The following is a 22,598-nucleotide window of genomic DNA, read 5'->3' as shown; positions in this document are numbered from 1 at the left end:
TAGCCTTGGTTCAATAGTTATGCATGTACAAATAAAACTGGATCATAAAAAGAAACATTAAATATTTTAGGTCAACTTCTAAACATTGTCTACATTTTGAAGATTCAAAAAAATAGAATAACCTCTTAATCCCTCTGGACTGGCAATTGCTTAAAAGAGCATCTTCAGTCACTTTACAGCTGTACTGCTGAAAGCCAGCTACAAATTATTCAATTGTGCTGTGCTTCAGAATATAAATCTATTCTGTTCTTATCATAACACAGAGAGTTTCATCTCCTTCGTAAGGAAAGAGAAATAAAGGCACCTTTGGAAAAAAAGAGTAATACCCACAGTATGAAGCAAACTCACCAAATTAAACCTGGAGTTTCAAGAATTTTTAATCATTTATAGATTTCACATATGCCTCTTGATTAAATAAGCAATTGCCAAATTAGTTATATACCCTTGATTTACCTCACAAAGCAAATGCTGCTATTGCCTAATGCCTTTTCAGTTTGTCTTCCTGGAAATCTCCTATTAAGTGTTTTAATACTAGGCATGCATGCCATCCTGTTTTTCTTTAGGTTTCTGGGGGTCCTCATAGGTTTGTTTATGTTTCTCCAACCCATGGCACATAATAAACACTATTAAATGCTGCCAGAGCTCAAATAAACCCTTCCTATTCTCTACTCATCTTAAATATTTATCTTATATTAGGAATAAATTTATTCTTTTAGTAACTATGATGTACTATATGAGTAAATTTAATTCAGTCGAAGCTTTAATTCAGTCAAAGCTTATTGTCAAGCAGTCATTTATCTGTTCTTTTCTGAACAGCACTGTCTAATCCTCAAAAGCCATCTAATTCTATCCAAAAAAAGTTGACAAAAAGGCACAACCTGTAGCTAACTTATACTTTATACCCTATGCCAGGGTTTATGGAATTGTATCAACACTTTAGGCATTGTATGTAATAAATGGATAAATGACTCATCTTTCTAGTCTGCAAATAATAGGAAGAAATCTAATATACCTTTTACATCAAAGTAGAAAAGTCTAATTTTCCTTCATAAATTCAAAATTTGTAAAAGCTAAAAACTTTAATCTTTGTAATTTAAACCACCTGTATAAGTGAATGCATTTCTTTCTCCAATGCATAATTAAATTTATTACTTACATTCGGTAGACAGGTTTGATAGATACTGGTGATATTGTTAATCTCCAGTAATACTTCATTTTCAGGGGATAATTTTGAAAAGCAATATAGTGTGGGGGTTAAGACGATAAACTATGGACATGGACAATTTGGACATAAATTCTGACTCTGCCACTTCAGTGTTGAATCACTTGGGCAAATTTCTAAACTTCTCTAAATTCATCTTTTTCCTATGTTAAGCAAGAACTATATTAATATCTAATTCATATAATTATTTTGATGATTATATTAGAAAGTGAACCTAGCAATTCTAACATAGTGTCTGACACATGGTAAGTACTTTATAAATTATAATTAATAGTATTATATAAACTCCAAATTTATTATATTTGCTACCAATTTACTTGGGTTCTAAGAATGGAAAGTCTACTAGATACAATCATATTGGGAACACCTGATATGCCACTATAGAGGCATTTAGATCCTACGTAAACTCACACAAACCCTATGTGTGTTTAGCATCACCAATATTTTTATATCCTTTCATTGATTATCAGTTTGCCAATAAATAATATTATTTAAAAATCCATTTTAAAAACTAAAAATTTGAATGCTAAGCAGGATAAATATTGTATCATATCATAATCTCATTCCCCATAAAATAAAGTAAGAACATTAGGGAAGGTTGCCAAACAGGCCAAAAAATATCTTTCTAGTTAATCTATCATTGAGTTATAAAAAGTATTCTGGATAAGTAATTACCACTTGATAAAACAAAAACACATCATTTACAGTGCTTAAAAATTACACTATAAATAAGAACCTACCACTTAGTGTGAGATAGCTTCACAAATCCTCTTGAATTAATCACTGGGACCTGGTTTTGATTAAAGCATGTAGGAAAAAAGAGGAGAATATACAAGCAGAGGCTTCTGGAATTCCATGCCCTCATAGGGAGGCAAACTTTAAATCAGCAAGAAGGTTATGCTGCAAAATTTTATAACAAAAGTTAGCAAATCCTGATGTTTCATAGAGGTGAATAAGTCATCTCTTCCTCTAATAAAAACTCTCTATACAGAAAAGGAAAAAAATCACCAAAATAGATATCTATTGCTACGCACTGTGATTCTCTATTGAATGGCAGGCATTTTGCTGGGTACTTTAAAGACAGTAAATTTCAAATTTCATCTTCACAACTCTAAAATATATTTATATCCATTTTAAAGATTAAGATATTGCAGATCAGAGAGGCTATACAACTTTCTCAAAGTTAGAACATTTATCAGAATTGTAATTAGTTCTCAAGTCTGAATAATAACAATAAGTCCTTAGTTAAATAACTGCTGGTTTTTTAATTATTATTTTATTATAACCATTTTGCCTCTTAGGAAGAACAGACAAAACATACCCTAAGGTCATAAGGAATGTATGGATACAATCTGCTTCATATCTGTCCTCTCCACACATCCACACATGCATGCAAACAAAATCCCATAAAAGACAAAGCAAATTTTATCCATGTGAAAAAATACGACTCCATGGAAATAAAATAAATATTTTTATGATAACTATAAAGGAGATATTGTTATAATCCAACTCAGTTATTTTACATGTTAAAAAAAGAAGATCATGATAATGAATGCATACACAGCAAAATCCTTAAGTCATCTGAGTTTTTTCGTTTTAGGGCTGTAGGCTTAATCTTCAATTCTTGAGGGATAATGTCCCAGACGAATAGTTAAAATTTAATTACTCATTTTGAGGGATTCCTTATTGATGTATTGATGTGTTTATTGCTTTCCCCCCATTCCTCCTCCCCTGAATATAAACTTTGTCCATTGTTTAAATGTGGCAGGCTATCTGAGTGACCAGGTTATTTTCACCCCTCTGTGTTGCTTGTCATGGTTAGTCATAAAAATGAGTTTATTCATCACAGGAACAGCAATACCTAAAATACAGGCATCAGGGACAATCCATAATCAACAGGAATTTAAAGATAGTTATTATTCTAGAACATTTTCAATTACTCCCATAGCAGATTTGAACTCTAGGTTGTCTTTGCCTTTATCATAGCACACTCCGGACCTTTCTCTTACTGCATAACAGTTATACAAAGTGTAAGGGAACAACAAGGCTTCACTGAAACTTACTAGCAGTGTGACCTCAAATATGTCATTTCACTTTCACGAACATCCATTTATTCATTTTTTCTTTTCTCTTTCTTCCTTTCTCTCTCTCTCTTTCTTCCTTCCTTCTTTTCTTCCTGCCTTCCTTTCTTCCCTCCCTTCCTTCCCTCCTTCCTTCCTTTCTTTTTCTTTCTTTTTTTCTTTCTTTCTTTCTCTCTTCCTCTCTTTCTCTTTTTTTAACCAAAAAGTATTAATTGTGTATATTTATGGAGTACAATGTAAGGTTTTGATCTATGTGTACCTGCAGAAATATTCAATCAAGCTAAGTAATATAGGCATTACCTCATTAACTTATCATTCTTTCGTGGTGAGAACATTATTCTTCTGGCAATTTTAAAATATACAGTACATTGTTATTAACTTCAGACACTATAGATCACTGAAATATTTCTTCAGTATTATTAAAACATTTTACCCTTTGATCAACACCTCCCCTTCATCTGTCCACAATAAAATAAAGCTAGATATAATAAAAAGATAAATTTTGGAAAATAAACAAACACATGGAAATTAAACAATATGCTTCTAAATGAACAGTGAGGAAATAAATTAAGAGGAAATGTTAAAATTTCTTGAAACAAATGAAAGTGCTAGCATAACATACCCAAATGTGTGGAATACAGTGAAATCAGTTCTAAGAAGAAAGTTTATAGCAAAAAGCACCTACATCAAAAAAATAAAAAACCTTCAAATAAACAACCTAATGATGCATCTTAAAGAACTAGAAAAGTGAAAGCAAACCAAATCCAAAATCAGTGGAAGAAAAAAAAAAAGATCAGAGCAGAAATATACGAACTTGAAACAAAAAATGCAAAAATCAATGCAGTAAAAAATTGTTCTTTAAAAAAAAAAGTAAGCAAAATCAACAAACCTTTAGTCAGACTAAGAAAAAAAGAGAGAATACCCAGATAAATGAAATCCGAGATGAAAAGGAGACATTAAAACTGATACCACAGAAATTCAAAATATCCTTAGAGACTGATATGAACAACTACATGCCAATAAATGGGAAAACCTAGAAGAAATCAGTAAATTCATAGACACATACAACCTACCAAGATTGAACCATGAGGAAATCCAAAACCTGAATAGACCAATAACAAGTAATGAGATAATAAAGCAATAATTAAAAGTCTCCCAGCAAAGAAAAGCCCAGGACCCAATGGCTTCACTGCTGAATTTTTACAAACATTTAAAGAATAATTAATACCAATTCTACTCAAATTATTCTAAAAAATAGAGGAGAAGGGATTACTTCCAAACTCATTTATGACAGTAGTATGACCCTGACAAAGACATGGTGAGACAAATTAGAATGGAAAAAGTAAAATTCTTTTTGTTTTTGCTGATCAGATCTTATATTTGGAAAAACCTAAGGACACTGCAAAAGTGAAAATAAAAACAAAGACACATCAAAAAAAGAAAACTTCAGGTCAATATCTCTGAAGAACAGTGATGTAAAATTTCCCAACAAAATAGCAGCAAACTGAATTCAACAACGTGTTAAAAATGCCAGATATAATATGCACCTAAAGTAAAATAAATTTTTTTTAAAAAGTCATTTATCATGACAGAGTGGGATTCCTCTCAGGGATGTAAGAAAGGTTTGAAAAACACAGATCAGTGCTGGCTAGCAAGATGGCTGAATAGGAACAACTCTGGTCTGCACCTCCCGGTGAGATCAACACAGAAGGCAGGTGATTTCCTCATTTCCAACTGAGGTATCTGGTTCATCACATTACGACTGGTTAGACAGTGGGTGCATCCCACAGAGAGCAAGCTAACACAGAGTGGGGCATCACCTCACCTGGGAAGCACAAGGAGTTGGGGAACTCCCTCTCCTAGCCAAGGGAAGCCATGAGGGGAGCCATGAGGGACAATGCATTTCAGCCCAGATACTACACTTCCCCATGGTCTTTGCAACCTGTAGACCAGGAGATTCGCTTGGGTGTCTACACCACCAGGGCCCTGGGTTTCAAGCACAAAATTGGGCAGCCATTTGGACAGACACTGAGCTAGTGCAGAAGCTGTTTTTTGTTTGTTTGTTTTTCATTCCTCAATGGCGCCTGGAAGGCCAGTGAAACAGAACCATTCACTCCCCTGGAAAGGGGGCTGAAGCCAGGGAGCCAAGTGGTCTAACTCAGTGGATCCCATCCCCACAGAGCCCAGCAACTGGCTTGAAATTCTCACTGCCAGCACAGCAGTCTGAAGTCAACATGGGAAACTCCAGCTTGGTGGGGAAGGGGGCCCTATCATTACTAAGGCTTGAGTAGGTGGTTTTCCCCTCACAGTGTGAACAAAGCCTCTGGAAAGTTCAAACTGGGTGGAGCCCACCTCAGTCCACAAACCTGCTGTAGCCAGACTGCCTCTCTGGATTCCTCCTCTCTGGCCAGGGCATCTCTAAAACAAAGGCAGCAAAGGCAGCAGCCCCCGTCAGGGGCTTATAGCTAAAATTCCTATCTCCCTGGGACAGAGCACCTGGAGGAAGGGGCATCTGTGGGCACAGCTTCAGCAGACTTAAATCTTCCTGCTACCAGCTCTGAAGAGAGCAGCGGATCTCCCAAAATGCTCAGAGCCCTTATTGAGGCTTCTGTGTGAAGGAATGGGCAAGGCAGGGTACGTAAGCTTGAGCAAGTTTTCAAATGGATAATTTGAATGCTTTTCACCAGCTCTGGGCTGTAGATGTGGTTTCTAGATGTCAGGTACCTGGCCCTGGAGTGATTTAAGGCAGAAGAAAAATTGGCTTGGTGTATGTGGAAGTAAGACAAAGGAAGTGGTTGGGGACACAGGCTTTAAACTGACTGGTTTGCATATGGAAAACAGTCACTCGGACATACTGATTCTTATATCTAGGAATTGGCTCTGGGATGAGCAATCTTGCTTAAGGATTAGCAAGGCCCCCAAGTATCATAAAATACAGAAAACTTAAAAAATAACATGATTAATACCACCTCCAACAATATTCTGAGTACACCCTAAAAAATCCTTCCTGAACTCATCTAACTTCATTCCTATTCTTTCCTCAAATACACTCTGTACACCAGAGAGCTCTGACACATTTCCAACCATTCCTCCACCCTACACTCCACTGATTGCTTCTGTGCCTTGAAAAGTTGTGGTTTCTTTTGCAAGAATGCATTCCTACCACATGGGGCAGATCTTTTTCTATAAAAGGGATAACATTGACACACAAAATTATTGCCTTCCTGAAGTCTGGAAACATTTACTTTCCTGCTTCACCAGTCAAATAATCCTCTCAAAGCAGTGAGATTAGTCTGATAGGAATTATTTTTGGTAAGCCAGTGAAAGTTACTAGAGTCAGGGATCCTTTAACAGAAAAAATGGGTAACTGCCCACTCACTTTTCAAGCAAAGAGGTATGTTTTCCCCTCCTGTGTGAAGCCTCTCATAGCACATAAAACCTGCTCTCACCTCTCCCAACAGGGTCTCCACTCTGGTCTGCTTCTTACCATCTGGTATGATAATTTTCTCAGATGTATTGCAGTAGTTGTTTTAAAAAAATTCATTTTTCCCAATAAACTACCTCATTCTTAGAACCAGAGCACATGCTTTAGTCCTATATCTTGTCCCCAGTGCCTTTCAGAGTATCTAGAACATAATAATTCTAGAAAAGTATGCAGTTCTTGGGACAAGTGATGAGCCTTAGAAAGATTGGTCTTGAATCAAGGCTGTAGCACCTTTTAATTTTACGTCCTTGAACAACATATATACAACCATTTTTATGTATCAAGTATCTCATCTGTAAAATAAGAACCACAATTACACTTACTTTACGAGATTATTTTGAAGTCTAAATGAGATGATAATCACTTAGCAGGGTACCTGGCACATAATAAATGCTCAAAAAATATTACTATGGGGAAGGCTGACAAGTTGCTTTTAGCCAGTATGACACCTTGGTTAAAATTGTTACATTAACCAAAGTTGCCACATTTGCTAATATGATAATTTTCTTATCACTTCAAAATTAAATAATGAGTTGAGAATTGAGAATGGATATGTTTGTTGCAAAATATACCTCTCTAGACACTCAGAATAAGTAAAGTCCACTTGTAAAGGCATATAGTCATAAGTGAATTGATAATCAAATATTATACTTCTCTAAAATATCATTGATATAGGTGAAAAACCAAGAATTTTATAATCAGATTGCCTTGGGTCGAATCCTAATTGCACTTATTTCTAAATTTACTTTGGGCAAGTTAATGCTAGTCTCGATATATTTTCCTGTCTAGAATATGAACAGTAATACATATTCAAGGAATTATTTAACAAATAAAATTCCCAGGAAGTCATTTTGCAAAGAATATATTCCCAATATATAATAGATATTATCATTATGTTTAAATTATTTCATTCATTTGCACTCAGTAATAAAATAAAGTAAGCCACATTTTTTTAAATTAATTTCCCTTTTAGAGACTTTCAAAACTATCAACTCCTGAGGTGCTTAAGGAATCAAATACACTGAGGACCCTGACCAGGTATAAATCACAGCATCCACCATGTAATCCTCTGTTGTTTGTGACTGTGACAATTGCAGGTAAGTGTTCTGGTACTGAGTGGGGATAATACAATGTTTCTTTACTCATGTTCAGGGTTGACTGTAAATATAAGAGACATAGCAAACAATTGAGCCAGTGCTTGGAAACATTTATTGGCCCAGCATATATGACATAATCACTGGTGACAAAATCTGAATCTCTCAACATTATCCTATCAGTTTTGAGTTAGGATTTGTAACCAAAAAGAGGGGGACCCATGAAGCCCAATAGCAACTGCTAGCCTAACATGAAGTATGAAAGAAGGTGATTTACTGTTAAGTATTACATCCTCTGAGAAAGACAACATCATTTACCAACTGCATAATAATTAGTAACTTATTAAACCTTAGTTTGGTCTTGTGTAAAATCATTGCTGTTAATCTTGAAACATACCTATGATGGATGTTGTGAGGAATAAATAAATACAACACTAAACACAGTACTAGATTTAGAGTAAACTGTTCTTGTTAGTTACTACTTTTATAAATGATCAAATTCCTGAATCATCTTTAGAGTGAGAGAATATTAGAATCAGAAGATGTTGAGACCAGCAGTTTTCAACTTTTTTGTGCAGGAAACCTCTTGCAGTTCCCCTGGATTTATGTTTTCAAAGATTCTACCTCATCCAAAAAGCATTATTCCTATTTTGTATGAAGTAATCAATTTAAAACAAACAGCCCACATAGCAACAGAATAAAGGTAAAAATAAATATGATGAAATGATATATGTTTTCCATCACATGCAGATGGAAAAGAGCATTCTCTAGTGAAGGGAAAAGAAAAGAAGTTAAACTAATCAGATGTAATACTAGATAATGAGCAGAACTACAAGAGAACAATAAAGTGGGAAAGGGACACTAGAATCGCAGGGAAGTAGAATGCAATATGGTGATCAGAGAACACCTCCAGGAGGTAACACTAGAAACCAGAAAGAACTGAGAAATATGAGGGAACTAGCTATAAAGATTCCTAAGGGGAAGAGCATAGGGTGGAGTGAAGGCAAGGCATCAATCACAGCATGTTATTCTAGAAACCGAAAGGAAGATAGCATGGCTGGAATGGATTGAACAGAGATGAAAGGATTAGGAGATGTGTGAACAAACAGATAAAGAGGGCAAGAGCACAGAGATCTTGCACATCTTCGTAAGGAATTTGACTTGTATTCTGATTGAGTGAAAAAGTCATTGGAGTTCTTAGAACAGAAAACTAGCATGATCTAACTGACATTTAAACAGGATCATTTTGGCTGCCATGTGGAAAGACTCAAGTGGGATAAGAAGAGAAGCAGGAAGACCAATTAGAGGCTAATTATGCTCCTCAAACAGAGTGAAAACATTAGAGCTGGAAAAAAAATTGTCAGGTTCTAAATATATTTCAAAGGCAGAATCCAGGAGATGTTGCTAATTAGTAAGTGACAGAGTGAAAGCAAGAGTGGTCAAGAAAACATAAAATGACTGTCCCTAACATGGAATAATGCCATTCACTGCAGTGGAGAAGACTGAATGAGGACCAGGTTTAGAAAGAATTATCAGTAAAAATTTCTTTTTAATGATAACACTTAAGCAAATAATATAGCTCTTAGAATACAATGATAGAAGAGTATTCCCTGTGAACTCAAATTTTCTGGAGATGCCCAGGAGACATTACAGAAGAAATATTAATTAGGCATTTGAATCCGTGAGTCACACTTCAGGGAGGAGGCATAGTCAGGAGAGGTAACATTAGAGTCATGGGCATGTTGAAACATTTAAAGTCATCAGATTGGATGAGATTACCAGAAATTGATGGCAGACGGAGAAGACAAGAGGTTCAAGCATTGGTTCAGGGAGCAAGAGAAGTGGAAGAAAACCAGACAAGTATGGCAACCTGAAACCCAAGTAAAGATTTTCTAGAAAGAAGGAGCAATAAACTATGAGAAATGCTGGAGATAGATCTAATCAGATGAGGACTTCACATTGGGTTTAGTCATGTAAAGTCATTGAACTTGAGTGAAGTAGAGGTAGCAAAAGCTCAAAAGGAATAACTTTATATTGTTCTCTATTTACTCAGAAATAACACTGTTTATCAACATTGATGTTTATTAACGCTCATATTGAGAGTTGAGTGTGAAGCGGGTGTTTTATCCTAGGTCCCAAGAGGATGAGCATACAAATAAAAATCACGTACACTTGAATTGTTATTTCCTTACCTACAAAATAACTTAGGCTAATGAGAAGTCAATATGGCAAGAATTGTGTTTAAAGCGTAAGACGGATGTACATTTGCTAGGTATACTTCTGTCTACCCATTTCAATAGAACATTTGTAATTCTATATACAGAGAATCCTAGGAGAGTGAGCGGATTACCAAGTAATCATAAGCAATACTGTAGTATATCTAAATTATATTTTACTGGTATTTAAAATTATTTCTGTTATTGTGTTTATTATAGAATGTATGAAATACACAGTAAATCTCTGTATTTTGTAATTTCATCATTGTATATCATTGTTCTGTACACATTTTTCCCAAAACTTTGTATCTATTCTCTTTTTCCTTTTTTTCAATTTCTTAGTATTTTCTTAGGCCTCTATATAATATTATGAGATATGAATTTATAATGCCTTCATGTTTCAATATATAGAAGCACTTGAATAAATAATACTTTTTAAAAAATATATTTAAGAGGGAAGCCCAGTATTTTAAATACAAACAAGTGACAACAATAGAAATTAACACATTTAGCAAAAAAGAAAATTGACAAGAGGAAGATGACCAAAGTTTAAGAAAAACAGGAATCGTGAGCACATATTTTCTTTATTTGAACAGTCATTCTTAAAGGAAAAATATTATTAAGCAACTTAAGAAATTTAAAATTGAATACATAATTACAGTGTCTGTTGCAAAATGAAAACTTTCTAAAACAAACAATTAGATTGTTGGTTCTAGACATCAAGAATTACCACAGATGTGATCTTATGTAGCATAATTCTACATATTCATCACAGTGATTCACAACGAGCTAACGTTCCTTCCTCATAGGTGAGATTCCTTACAGCCATGGAGAGGAGCAATCACACAGTGACTGAGTTCATCCTGCTGGGCTTCACCACAGATGCAGGGATGCAGCTGGGACTGTTTGTGGTGTTCCTGGGCATGTACTCTCTGACTGTGGTAGGAAATATCACCCTCATGGTGTTGATCTGTAATGATTCCCGCCTCCACACACCCATGTATTTTTTCATTGGAAATCTGTCATTTCTGGATCTCTGGTATTCCTCTGTCTACACCCCAAAGATCCTAGTGACCTGCATCTCTGAAGACAAAAGCATCTCCTTTGCTGGCTGCCTGTGTCAGTTTTTCTTCTCTGCTGGGCTGTGCTATAGTGAGTGCTACCTGCTGGCTGCCATGGCTTATGACCGCTACGTGGCCATCTCCAAGCCCCTGCTTTATGCTCGGGCCATGTCCATAAAGCTATGTGCATCTCTGGTAGCAGTCTCATATTTGGGGGGCTTTATTAACTCTTCAATCATCACCAAAAAGACGTTTTCCTTTTACTTCTGCCGTGAAAACATCATTGATGACTTTTTCTGTGATTTGCTTCCCTTGGTGAAGCTGGCCTGTGGCGAGAAGGGTGGCTATATGGTTCTGATGTATTTTCTGCTGGCCTTCAACGTCATCTCCCCCGCCCTGCTCATCCTGGCCTCCTACCTCTTTATCATCGCCACTGTCTTGAGGATCTCCTCCTCCCAGGGTCGTCTCAAAGCCTTCTCCACATGCTCTTCCCACCTGACCTCTGTCACTTTATACTATGGCTCCATTCTCTACATCTACGCTTTCCCCTGGGGATCTAGCTATTCCTTTGAATCAGATAAAATAGTTTCTACATTTTACACTGTGGTATTCCCCATGTTGAATCCCATGATCTACAGCCTAAGGAATAAGGATGTGAAAGAGGCTCTGAATAAACTCCTCCCATAAATCAAGATTATCTCACCAGAGGAGAAACAAAAATGATTTGAGATGGAGTTTTTGTGCTTTAGCATGACCAGTCCCACCCTTGATATGTGACAGTTACAGATATGTAAAATAAGAAAATTTAGAAGAACAAATTCTGAATTTATAAGAATTTGAGTTTAATTTCTTGTCTCTCTAAATTAAAAACAAACATAAAACCTAAGCCCAAAACCTCTCCTATACCTTCATAAAGTGATTAATAGCCTACCTCATTAGCCTAACATTTGGCTGACTGATACATATAGAATAGTATCTATATAATTCCTAGAACTAGGAAGAATTGTGCTCAGTCTATTTTTAATATTTTCCTATGATTAGTAACTAGATGACATTCATGACTTTCCATTCCCTTAACCGAATATCTTAAGTATTGTTATACATGTTATTTCTCCCCAGAAGTATTAGCACAAAGTTCCAGAGATACCCAAGAAATAACTCAGTATAAATGAGACCCAGCAAGGCATGATCTTGCTAAGATGTATGCCTCTTATATAAGTTTCTTGATTATGAAAAAACGCTTCAAGATTCCATACATATGATTTTTGGAATTTACTACGTAACTCCCAGAGCTCCTCTTTGTTTTACAGGCGTGAACTTGCAAGGACTTTTACATTCAAATTGTGACCTCCTAAGCATCAAAAGGCAAGTATCATCAGTTAAAAAATAACAATTTTGCCAAAGTGAAACAACTTAAAAACTAAAAGTCTATGAGTACACTTTTATTTATTTATTTATTTTCAATAGATATTTTACAGAGAGATTATGTATAGGTTTGATTCAACAAAAGGTTATTTCTCTTAGCATAATATATTCTAGGTTCATTTACGTTGCTGCAAGTGACAGAATTTCATTTCATGTAAGGCTGAATAGTATTCCATTGTGTACTATATGTCACTTTTTATTTTATCCATTTATCTGTTGATGGGCACTTAGGTTGTTTTTATCTTTGCTGTTGTCAATAATGCTTCAGTGAACACGAGGGCATAGACATCTCCTCAACATACTGATTTCAAAAAATTCCTTTAAGCATCCATCCAGAAGTAGAATTGTTGGATCATACGGTAATTCTATTTTTAGTTTTGGAGAAACCTCTATACTGTTTTTCAAAATGGCTGTGCTGATTTATGTTCTCATCAACAGTGTGCAAGAGTTCCCTTTTCTCCACATCCTGGCCAAATCTAGTTAACTTTCATTTTTTTAATAATAATCATCATAATATAATGTTTAATGTATGATATATGAGGTGGTAGCTCATTATGATAAATGAAATAAGCCTGGCAGAGAAGAAAAATTATTGCATCATCCCACTTAGGTGTGGGATCTAAAAGTTAGAACTCCTACAAGTAGAGAGTAAAACAGTAGTTGCCAGTGACTGGGGCAGGGTGAGTGGAGAAAGGAGAATTGTTGATCAAAGGGAACAAAGTTTCAGGTAGATGTGAGGAATCAGTTCTGGTGAATTACTACAGGACAAGGTCACTACAGTTAATAGTAATACATTGTGTATTTCAAAATCACTTAAACAGTGGATCTTAAATGTTCTCACCACAAAGCAATGATAAGTGTACGAGGTGATGGACATAATAATTAGTCTGAGATGTTCAATCCACAATGTATACATATACTGAAGCATTGTATTTTATCCCCACAAACATATAAAATCATGATTTATTAACTCTATGGCCATGCCCACTGCTTAAAACAGCAGAGTAGCCTCTCTGGGTAACATAAGGCAAGCACAAATCCCACTGCTACCACCGCAGCTGGTGCTGTTTTGTAAGTACAACTTGCTTTATAGAGTCAAATCAACACTGTTCATTACGGTATCTGCAGGCAGAGCAACACAGCACCCAGGAAGGAAAAAACTTTCGTGTGACCTCAGCTGTCAATATTGCCCGCATCACCCTGGCTAACCAGGAGGTCTTCTATCTGCCCATGTGACCTGTTCATTATTACTACAACTGGCATCTGAGAAAACCATCACACTAAGGCTATCTATAACCAAGGAAATCTTACAGAGTCTACATCACTCCCCTACCACCCCATCAGATGCCTGCTTCTGAGAGACATGAGGACAGGTCACATTGCTGGATCATGTGCAGACATTCCCAGAACCAGACTGGAGTGTAGCACCAACATTGGGTGTCTAAACCCAGAGAAGAAGCAGAATTCACAGTAGACTGTCCCTGAGAGACTCCTATTCTTAAGGGAACAGGAAGTATGCTACAACAAGAGAGCACCCCATGCGACAAATAATCCAGATGTCAGGTCTTGAGTCTTAGACTTCCACTTGTGGTAAATTTTAGCAGAGGGACAAGTGCAATGCTTGGCTCAGTGGGAAAAATCTGTAGCTGTACCTTGACAGTCAGGCAGCCCTGATGCTTGTGAAGGGTCTGGAGGTTACTTCTTCTCCCTCTCACCTACCATTGTGGACACAGCAGGGGCTTCTCCCAAGGGACCTCAGTGCAGTGTACCTGTAGCATTTCTGGAATGCTTCAGGGTAATTGCATCCCCCCAGGATGAGTGCCCTCCAGATTCAGGCTTGCCTGAGAAGTAAAGTCACAATCCCTCTCTACATGGAACATCAGCATTCCTGCAGATGAAAAGAGGTGCTGGTCTGATCTGAATGACCGGAACACTAGGTCAGGGGTGAGAGTGTGATTCATGTGACTGGGAGGTGAATCACTTTCTTGCTGGCTTGATAGAGGAGTTAAGGTTGCTCTCTCCCTATTTCTGTAAATAGCTCACTGTATTTCACTGTGGACTCCCTCAGCTGTCTCTGTCAAGGCTGGGACCTCTGCCTACCATTGGGTATTGTATTTACCCACTTGCTTTAGCTATAGCTAGTTTTTACCCATGAATAACTCCTGCTGGCCTGAAACCTGAACTTATCAATCCAGGGAATAAAGTACTGGGGGAATTAATTAATTAATAATAAATAAAATGCACATTACTAGGGAACAAGATAAGATTCATGAGACCTCTGCCATTCGAGCTCCACAAGAGACAGTGAACCTGCTCACACACTGAGAACATTGCTTCTACAATCAGCATCTGAGAAAGCCACTATACAAAGACTCTCTATAACCAAGAAACTCATGGAGTCTGCAACCCTTAAAACTTTCAGAGCTGAACTAGATTACAATAATAAACTATAAAGATAAAGTCACATCCTCAAGGGGGTAAAAAATAAACTTAAAAAAAAGTCAAATCAAAAATAAATTTAAAAATAATTAGAAGATCACTAGTCAGAGAAATGCAAATCAAAACCACGAGATAAAAAAGAAAATAAAAAAAAATTAGAAGAAATAGTCTACCCAAGTAAGAAGAAAGCAGAAAAATAATTCTGATAATGTGAAAAAAGTGTTCTGTAACACTGACAAAAGATTACACGATCTCTCTAGCAATGGATCCAAATCAAGATGAAATTTTTGACATACAAGATAAAGAATTAAAAGATTGATTATTAAACTACTCAAGGATATACCAGAAAATGGTGTAAACCAACATAAAGAAATTTTTAAAACAAGGACAGAAATGAAAAGTTTTCTAAATAGATAGAATAATTTGAAGAAAAACCATTCAGAACTATTGAAAACAAAAGACATATTTTAAAAATTACAAAATAAAGTAGAACATTTTAACAATAGACTAGACAGAGTAGAAAAAAGAATTTCAGAACTTGAAGGCAAGAATTTGAATTAACCCAATCAGACAAAACTAAAGAAGAGAAGAAGAAAAAAAAAATGAACAAAGTCTCCAAGAAATATAAGATTATATAAAACATCCAAATCTAAAAATAACTTGTATTCCTGTGTGACAAGGAAAAGCAAAAAGGTTGGAAAATTTATTAAAGAGAATAGTTGCAGAAAATTTCCCTGGCCCTGTAAGAGATCTAGACATCTAAATACAGTAAGTTCAAAGAACTCTTGGGGGATTCACTGAAAATGGTCCTCATCAACGCATATAGTCATCATGCTCTCTAAAGTCAACATAAAGGAAAGCATTCTAAGGGCAGTGAGAAAAAAGCAGCAAGTAAACTATAAAACAAACCTATCAGACTAACAGCATACTCACTAGAAACTTTACAAGCCAGGAGAGATTGGGGTCCTGTCTGTAGCCTCCTTAAAAAAAATAATGGCTAGCCAATTAATTTTTATGCAGCAAAACTAACTTTCATAAATGAAAGGGAAGTAAACTCTTTCTCGGATGAGCAAAGACTGAGGAAATTTGTCACCACCAGAAAGGAAATGCTAAAAGGATTTCTGAATCTTGAAGTAAAAAGTTGATATGGACCAGAATACAATGTCTAGAAAGCATAAAATTCACAGGTCCTTTAAAACAAAAACACAGTAAAGAAAACAAAGTCACTAGGCAGCAATCAACATAATGACTGGAACAGAACCTCATACCTCAATATTAACACTGAATGTGAATACAGAATGGCAGAATAAATTTTAAAAAATGACAAACCAAATATCTCCTGTTACTTTTATAAATGATCAAAATCTTTAATCGTCATTAGAGTGAGAGAATATTAGAATCAGAAGATGTTGAGCCCAGCAGTTTTCAGCTTTTTTCTTCAGGAAACCTCTTGCAATTCCCCTGGAATCACGTTTTCAAAGATTTTGCTCCAAAAAAATTGCTCTTATTTTGTATAAAGTAGTCAATTCAAAAAAAAAAAAAAAAACAGCCCACATAGCCACAGAACAAAACTACAAATAAATATGATTTAACATTGAACTGATATATGTTTTCCATCAAATGCAGATGGAAAAGAAAATTTTCTAGTGAAGGGAAAAGAAAAGAAGTTAAACTAATGAGATGTAATATTAGATAATGAGCAGAACTACAGGAGAGCCATAAAGCAGGAAAGGGCCATAAGAATTGCAGAGAAGTAGACTGCAATATGGTGACCAGGAAACACCTTTAGGAGGCAATATTAGAAGCATTAAGAACTGAAAAATATGTGGGAACTAGCTATAAAGACTCCTAAGGGGAAAAGCATTACAACAGTAAAGATTCCTAAAGGGGAGAGCATTACAACAGGGTGGAGTGAAGGCAAGGCATTGATCATACCATGTTATTCTAGAAACCGAAAGGAAGATAGCATGGCTGGAATGGATTGAACAGAGATGAAAAGAGTAGGAGATGGGAACAAATAGGTAAAGAGGGCAAGAGCACGGAGATCTTGCACATCTTTGCAAGGAATTTGACTTTTATTCTGATAAAGTGGAAAAGTCGTTGGAGTTCTTCAAACAGAAAAATAACATGATCTAACTGACATTTAAACAGGACCATTTTGGCTGCCATGTGGAAAGACTCAAGTGGGATAAGAAAAGCCCCATCATCTCAACCCAAAATCTCTTTAAGCTGATAAGCGACTTCAGCAAAGTCTCAGGATACAAAATCAATGTGCAGAAATCACAAGCATTCCTATACATCAATAACAAACAGAGAGACAAATCATGTGAACTTCCATTCGTAATTGCTACAGAGAGATTTAAATACCTAGGAATACAACTAAAAAGGGATGTGAAGGACCTCTTCAAGGAGAACTACAAATCACTGCTCAAGGATACAAGAGAGGACACAAACAGATGAAGAAACATTCCATGCTTATGGATAGGAAGAATCAATACCATGAAAATGGTCATACTGCCCAAGTAATTTATAGATTCAATGCTATCTCCATCAAGCTACCATTGACTTTCTTCAAGAATTGGGAAAAAATACCTTAAATTTCATACATAACCAAAAAGACTCCCCATAGCCAAGACAATCCTAAGCAAAAAAAAAAAAAATAAAACTGGAGGCATCATACTACCTGATTTCAAACTATACTACAAGGCTACAGTAAGCAAAACAGCATGGTACTGGTACCAAAACAGAGATATAGACCAGTGGAACAGAACAGAGGCCAGAGAAATAGCACCATACATCTGCAACCATCTGACCTTTGACAAACCTGACAAATACAAGCAATGGGGAAAGGATTCCCTATTTAGTAACGGTGTTGAGAAAACAGGCAGGCCATATGCAGAAAGCTGAAATTGGATCCCTTCCTTACACCTTATACAAAAATTAACTCCAGATTGATTAAAGATTTAAACATAAGACCTAACACCATAAAAAAACCCTAGGAGAAAACTTAGGCAAAACCATTCAGAACATAGGCATGGGCAAGGACTTCATGACTAAAACACCAAAAGCAATGACAACAAAAGCCAAAATAGACAAATGGGATCTAATTAAACTTAAGAGCTTCTGCACAGCAAAAGAAGCTATCATTAGAGTGAACCAGCAACCTCCAGAATGGGAAAAAATTTTGCAATCTACCCATCTGACAAAGGACTAATATCCAGAATCTACAAAGAACTTAAACAAATTTACAAGAAAAAAAAACCTCATCAAAAAGTGGGCAAAGGATAGAAAGTGTCTGCACTTTCAAAAGAAGACATTTATGCAGCCAACAAACATATGATAAAAAGCTCATCATCACTGGTCATTAGAGAAATGCAAATCAAAACCACATTGAGATACCATCTCACTCCAGTTAGAATGGCGATCATCAAAACACCGGGGACAACAGATGCTGGAGAGGATGTGGAGAAATAGGAATGCTTTTACACTGTTGTTGAGAGTATAAATTAGTTCAACCACTGTGGAAGACAGTGCTAAAATTCCTCAAGGATCTAGAAATAGAAATTCCATTTGACTCAGCAATCCCATTACTGGGTATATACCCAAAGGATTATAAGTCATTCTATTATAAAGACACATGCACACATATGTTTATTGTGGCACTGCTCACATTAGCAAAGACTTGAACCAACTCAAATGCCCATCAAAGGTAGAGTGGATAAAGAAAACGTGGCACATATAAACCATGGAATACTATGCAGCCATAAAAACTGATGAGTTCATGTCATTTGAAGGGGCATAGATGAAGTTGGAAACCCTCATTCTCAGCAAACGGACACAAGAACAGAAAAGTAAACACACGTGTTCTCACTCATAAGTGGGTCTTGAACAATGAGAACACACAGAGACAGGGAGGGGAGCATCACACACCAGGGTCTGTTGGGGGGTTGGGGACCAGGGGAGGGATAGCAGGGGCTGTGGGGAATGGGGAGGGATAGCTTAGGAGAAATACCTAATGTAGATGACGAGGTGACGGATGCAGCAAATGACCATGGCACGTGTATACATGTGCCCAAGAACTTAAAGTATAATAAATAAATTTTTAAGAAAAGAATGGAAGCAGGAAGACCAATTAGAGGCTAATCGTGACCTCATATAGAGTGAAAACATTAGGGCTGGGAAAAACTAGTCAGGTTCCATTTATATTTCAAAGACGGAATCCAGGACATGTTGCAAATTAATAAGTGACAGAGTGAAAGCAAGAGAGTGCTCAAGAATAACATAAAATGACTGTCCCTAACATGGAATAATGCCATTCACTGCAGTGGAGAAGACTGAATGAGGACCAGGTTTAGAAAGAATTATCAGTAAAAATTTCTTTTTAATGATAACACTTAAGCAAATAATATAGCTCTTAGAATACAATGATAGAAGAGTATTCCCTGTGAACTCAAATTTTCTGGAGATGCCCAGGAGACATTACAGAAGAAATATTAATTAGGCATTTGAATCCGTGAGTCACACTTCAGGGAGGAGGCATAGTCAGGAGAGGTAACATTAGAGTCATGGGCATGTTGAAGCATTTAAAGTCATCAGATTGGATGAGATTACCAGAAATTGATGGCAGACGGAGAAGACAAGAGGTTCAAGCATTGGTTCAGCGAGCAAGAGAAGTGGAAGAAAACCAGACAAGTATGGCAACCTGAAACCCAAGTAAAGATTTTCTAGAAAGAAGGAGCAATAAACTATGAGAAATGCTGGAGATAGATCTAATCAGATGAGGACTTCACATTGGGTTTAGCCATGTAAAGTCATTGAAACCTGAGTGAAGTAGAGGTAGCAAAAGCTCAAAAGGAACAATTTGATATTGTTCTCTATTTACTTAGAAATAACACTGTTTATTAACATCGATGTTTATTAATGCTCATATTGAGAGTTAAGTGTGAAGCGGGTGTTTTATCCTAGGTCCCAAGAGGATGAGCATACAAATAAAAATCATGTACACTTGAATTTCTATTTATTTACCTAAAAAATGATTTAGGTTAATGAGAAGTTAGTGTAACAAGAATTGTCTTCAAAGTGTAAGATGGATATACATTTGATAGATATATTTGTGTCTACCAATTTCAATAGTACATTTGTAAATTCTATATGTAGAGAACCTTAAAAGAGTGGGTGAATATACAAGTCATCATAAGCGATACTGTAGTATATGCAATTAAAATTGGTGTTTAAAATTATTATTGTTGTATTTATTCCAGAATATATGTAAAATATAGCAAGTACTGTGTACTTTGTAATTTCATCATTGTATATCATTCTGTACACAATTTCCCCAAAACTTTGCATCTATTCTCTTTTTCCTTTATAATTTTCTTAGTATTTTCTTAAGCCTATATATAATATTTAGATATGAATTTATAACACTTTCATAATGTTTCAATATATAGAAGCACTTGAATAAAAATACTTTTTAAAAAATATATTTAAGAGGGAAGCCCAGTATTTTAAACACAAACAAGTAACACTTAAAGATAGAAATTTACACATTTAGCAAAAAAGAAAATTAACAAGAGGAAGATGATCAAAGTTTAAGAAAAACAGGAATTATGAGTATGTTTTTCCTTTACGTGAACAGTCATTCCTAAGGAAAAACATAATTAATCAACTTAAGAAATTTAAAACTGAATACATAATTACAGTGTCTAATTGTTGCAAAATGAAAACTTTCTAAAACAAACAATTAATTAGATTGTTGGTTCTAGACATCAAGAATTACCACAGATGTGATCTTATGTAGCATAATTCTACATATTCATCACAGTGATTCACAACGAGCTAACGTTCCTTCCTCATAGGTGAGATTCCTTACAGCCATGGAGAGGAGCAATCACACAGTGACTGAGTTCATCCTGCTGGGCTTCACCACAGATGCAGGGATGCAGCTGGGACTGTTTGTGGTGTTCCTGGGCATGTACTCTCTGACTGTGGTAGGAAATATCACCCTCATGGTGTTGATCTGTAATGACTCCCGCCTCCACACACCCATGTATTTTTTCATTGGAAATCTGTCATTTCTGGATCTCTGGTATTCCTCTGTCTACACCCCAAAGATCCTAGTGACCTGCATCTCTGAAGACAAAAGCATCTCCTTTGCTGGCTGCCTGTGTCAGTTTTTCTTCTCTGCTGGGCTGTGCTATAGTGAGTGCTACCTGCTGGCTGCCATGGCTTATGACCGCTACGTGGCCATCTCCAAGCCCCTGCTTTATGCTCGGGCCATGTCCATAAAGCTATGTGCATCTCTGGTAGCAGTCTCATATTTGGGGGGCTTTATTAACTCTTCAATCATCACCAAAAAGACGTTTTCCTTTTACTTCTGCCGTGAAAACATCATTGATGACTTTTTCTGTGATTTGCTTCCCTTGGTGAAGCTGGCCTGTGGCGAGAAGGGTGGCTATATGGTTCTGATGTATTTCCTGCTGGCCTTCAACGTCATCTCCCCCGCCCTGCTCATCCTGGCCTCTTACCTCTTTATCATCGCCACTGTCTTGAGGATCTCCTCCTCCCAGGGTCGTCTCAAAGCCTTCTCCACATGCTCTTCCCACCTGACCTCTGTCACTTTATACTATGGCTCCATTCTCTACATCAATGCCTTACCCCGGGGATCTAGCTATTCCTTTGAATCAGACAAAATAGTTTCTACATTTTACACTGTGGTATTCCCCATGTTGAATCCCATGATCTACAGCCTAAGGAATAAGGATGTGAAAGAGGCTCTAAATAAACTTCTCCCATAAATCAAGATTATCTCCACCAGAGGAGAAACAAAGATGATTTGAGATTGAGTTTTTTTTTTTAAATTTCAAGCAGAGTTACCACTGTGCTCCATCATGACCAATCCCACCCATGATACATGACAGTTACAGACATGTAATATAAGAAAACTAGGAAAATTTAGAAGAAAAATTCTGAATATATAAGAATTTGAGGTGAATGTCTTGTCTTTCTAAATTAAAAGCAAACCTAAAACTTAAGGCCCAAAGCCTCTCCTATATATTCATAAAGTGATGAACAGCCTACCTCATTAGCCTAAGATTTGGTTGACTGGTACATATAGAATAGTAGTTGCCAGTGACTGGGGCAGGGTGAGTGGAGAAAGGAGAATTGTTGATCAAAGGGAACAAAGTTTCAGGTAGATGTGAGGAACCAGTTCTGGTGAATTACTACAGGACAAGGCGACTACAGTTAATAGTAGTGTATTGTGTATTTCAAAATCACTTAAACAGTGGATCTTAAATGTTCTCACCACAAAGCAATTATAAGTGTACGAGGTGATGGACGTAATAATTAGTCTGAGATGTTCAATCCACAATGTAAACATATACTGAAGCATTGTATTTTACCCCCGTACACATATAAAATTATGGTTTGTCAATAAAAAAAATTTAAAAACAAAAAGATGAATATGACAAGTGGCATTTAATTTTGATTAGTTTTTCAATGTAAGTCAGAACTAATGTAATTTGTTTATAAACATATATACTTCCTTGTTTGAAGTGGCATAAGCAGTAAAGAA

The 22,598-nt window shown here is 36.2% G+C and overlaps 2 protein-coding genes across 2 annotated transcripts; both read left to right on the top strand.

Moving 5' to 3' along the window:
* Nucleotides 1–10,924: 10,924 nt before the first annotated feature.
* On the top strand, nucleotides 10,925–11,845 carry LOC135270158 (olfactory receptor 9G1-like). Its single transcript, XM_064365478.1, has one exon. It carries the CDS (start codon nucleotides 10,925–10,927, stop codon nucleotides 11,843–11,845), a length of 921 nt encoding a protein of 306 aa, XP_064221548.1.
* A 9,053-nt stretch (nucleotides 11,846–20,898) lies between these two features.
* On the top strand, nucleotides 20,899–21,819 carry LOC135270157 (olfactory receptor 9G1-like). The gene has a single exon (XM_064365477.1). The coding sequence runs from the start codon at nucleotides 20,899–20,901 to the stop codon at nucleotides 21,817–21,819; it is 921 nt and encodes a 306-aa protein (XP_064221547.1).
* Nucleotides 21,820–22,598: the final 779 nt, after the last annotated feature.

Source organism: Aotus nancymaae, unplaced genomic scaffold, assembly GCF_030222135.1.
Source record: "Aotus nancymaae isolate 86718 unplaced genomic scaffold, 86718_ANA_hifiasm-v0.15.2.pri h1tg000059l, whole genome shotgun sequence".
In the NCBI taxonomy this organism is placed as follows: Eukaryota; Metazoa; Chordata; class Mammalia; order Primates; family Aotidae; genus Aotus; species Aotus nancymaae.
Note: the sequence above shows the minus strand (reverse complement) of the source record. Positions and strands in the feature narration are given on the sequence as shown.

What these genes read in the sequence shown, in the direction of transcription:
- LOC135270157 (XM_064365477.1), top strand. Translation starts at nt 20,899, where the DNA reads ATGGAGAGGAGCAATCACACAGTGACTGAGTTCATCCTGCTGGGCTTC.
- LOC135270158 (XM_064365478.1), top strand. Translation starts at nt 10,925, where the DNA reads ATGGAGAGGAGCAATCACACAGTGACTGAGTTCATCCTGCTGGGCTTC.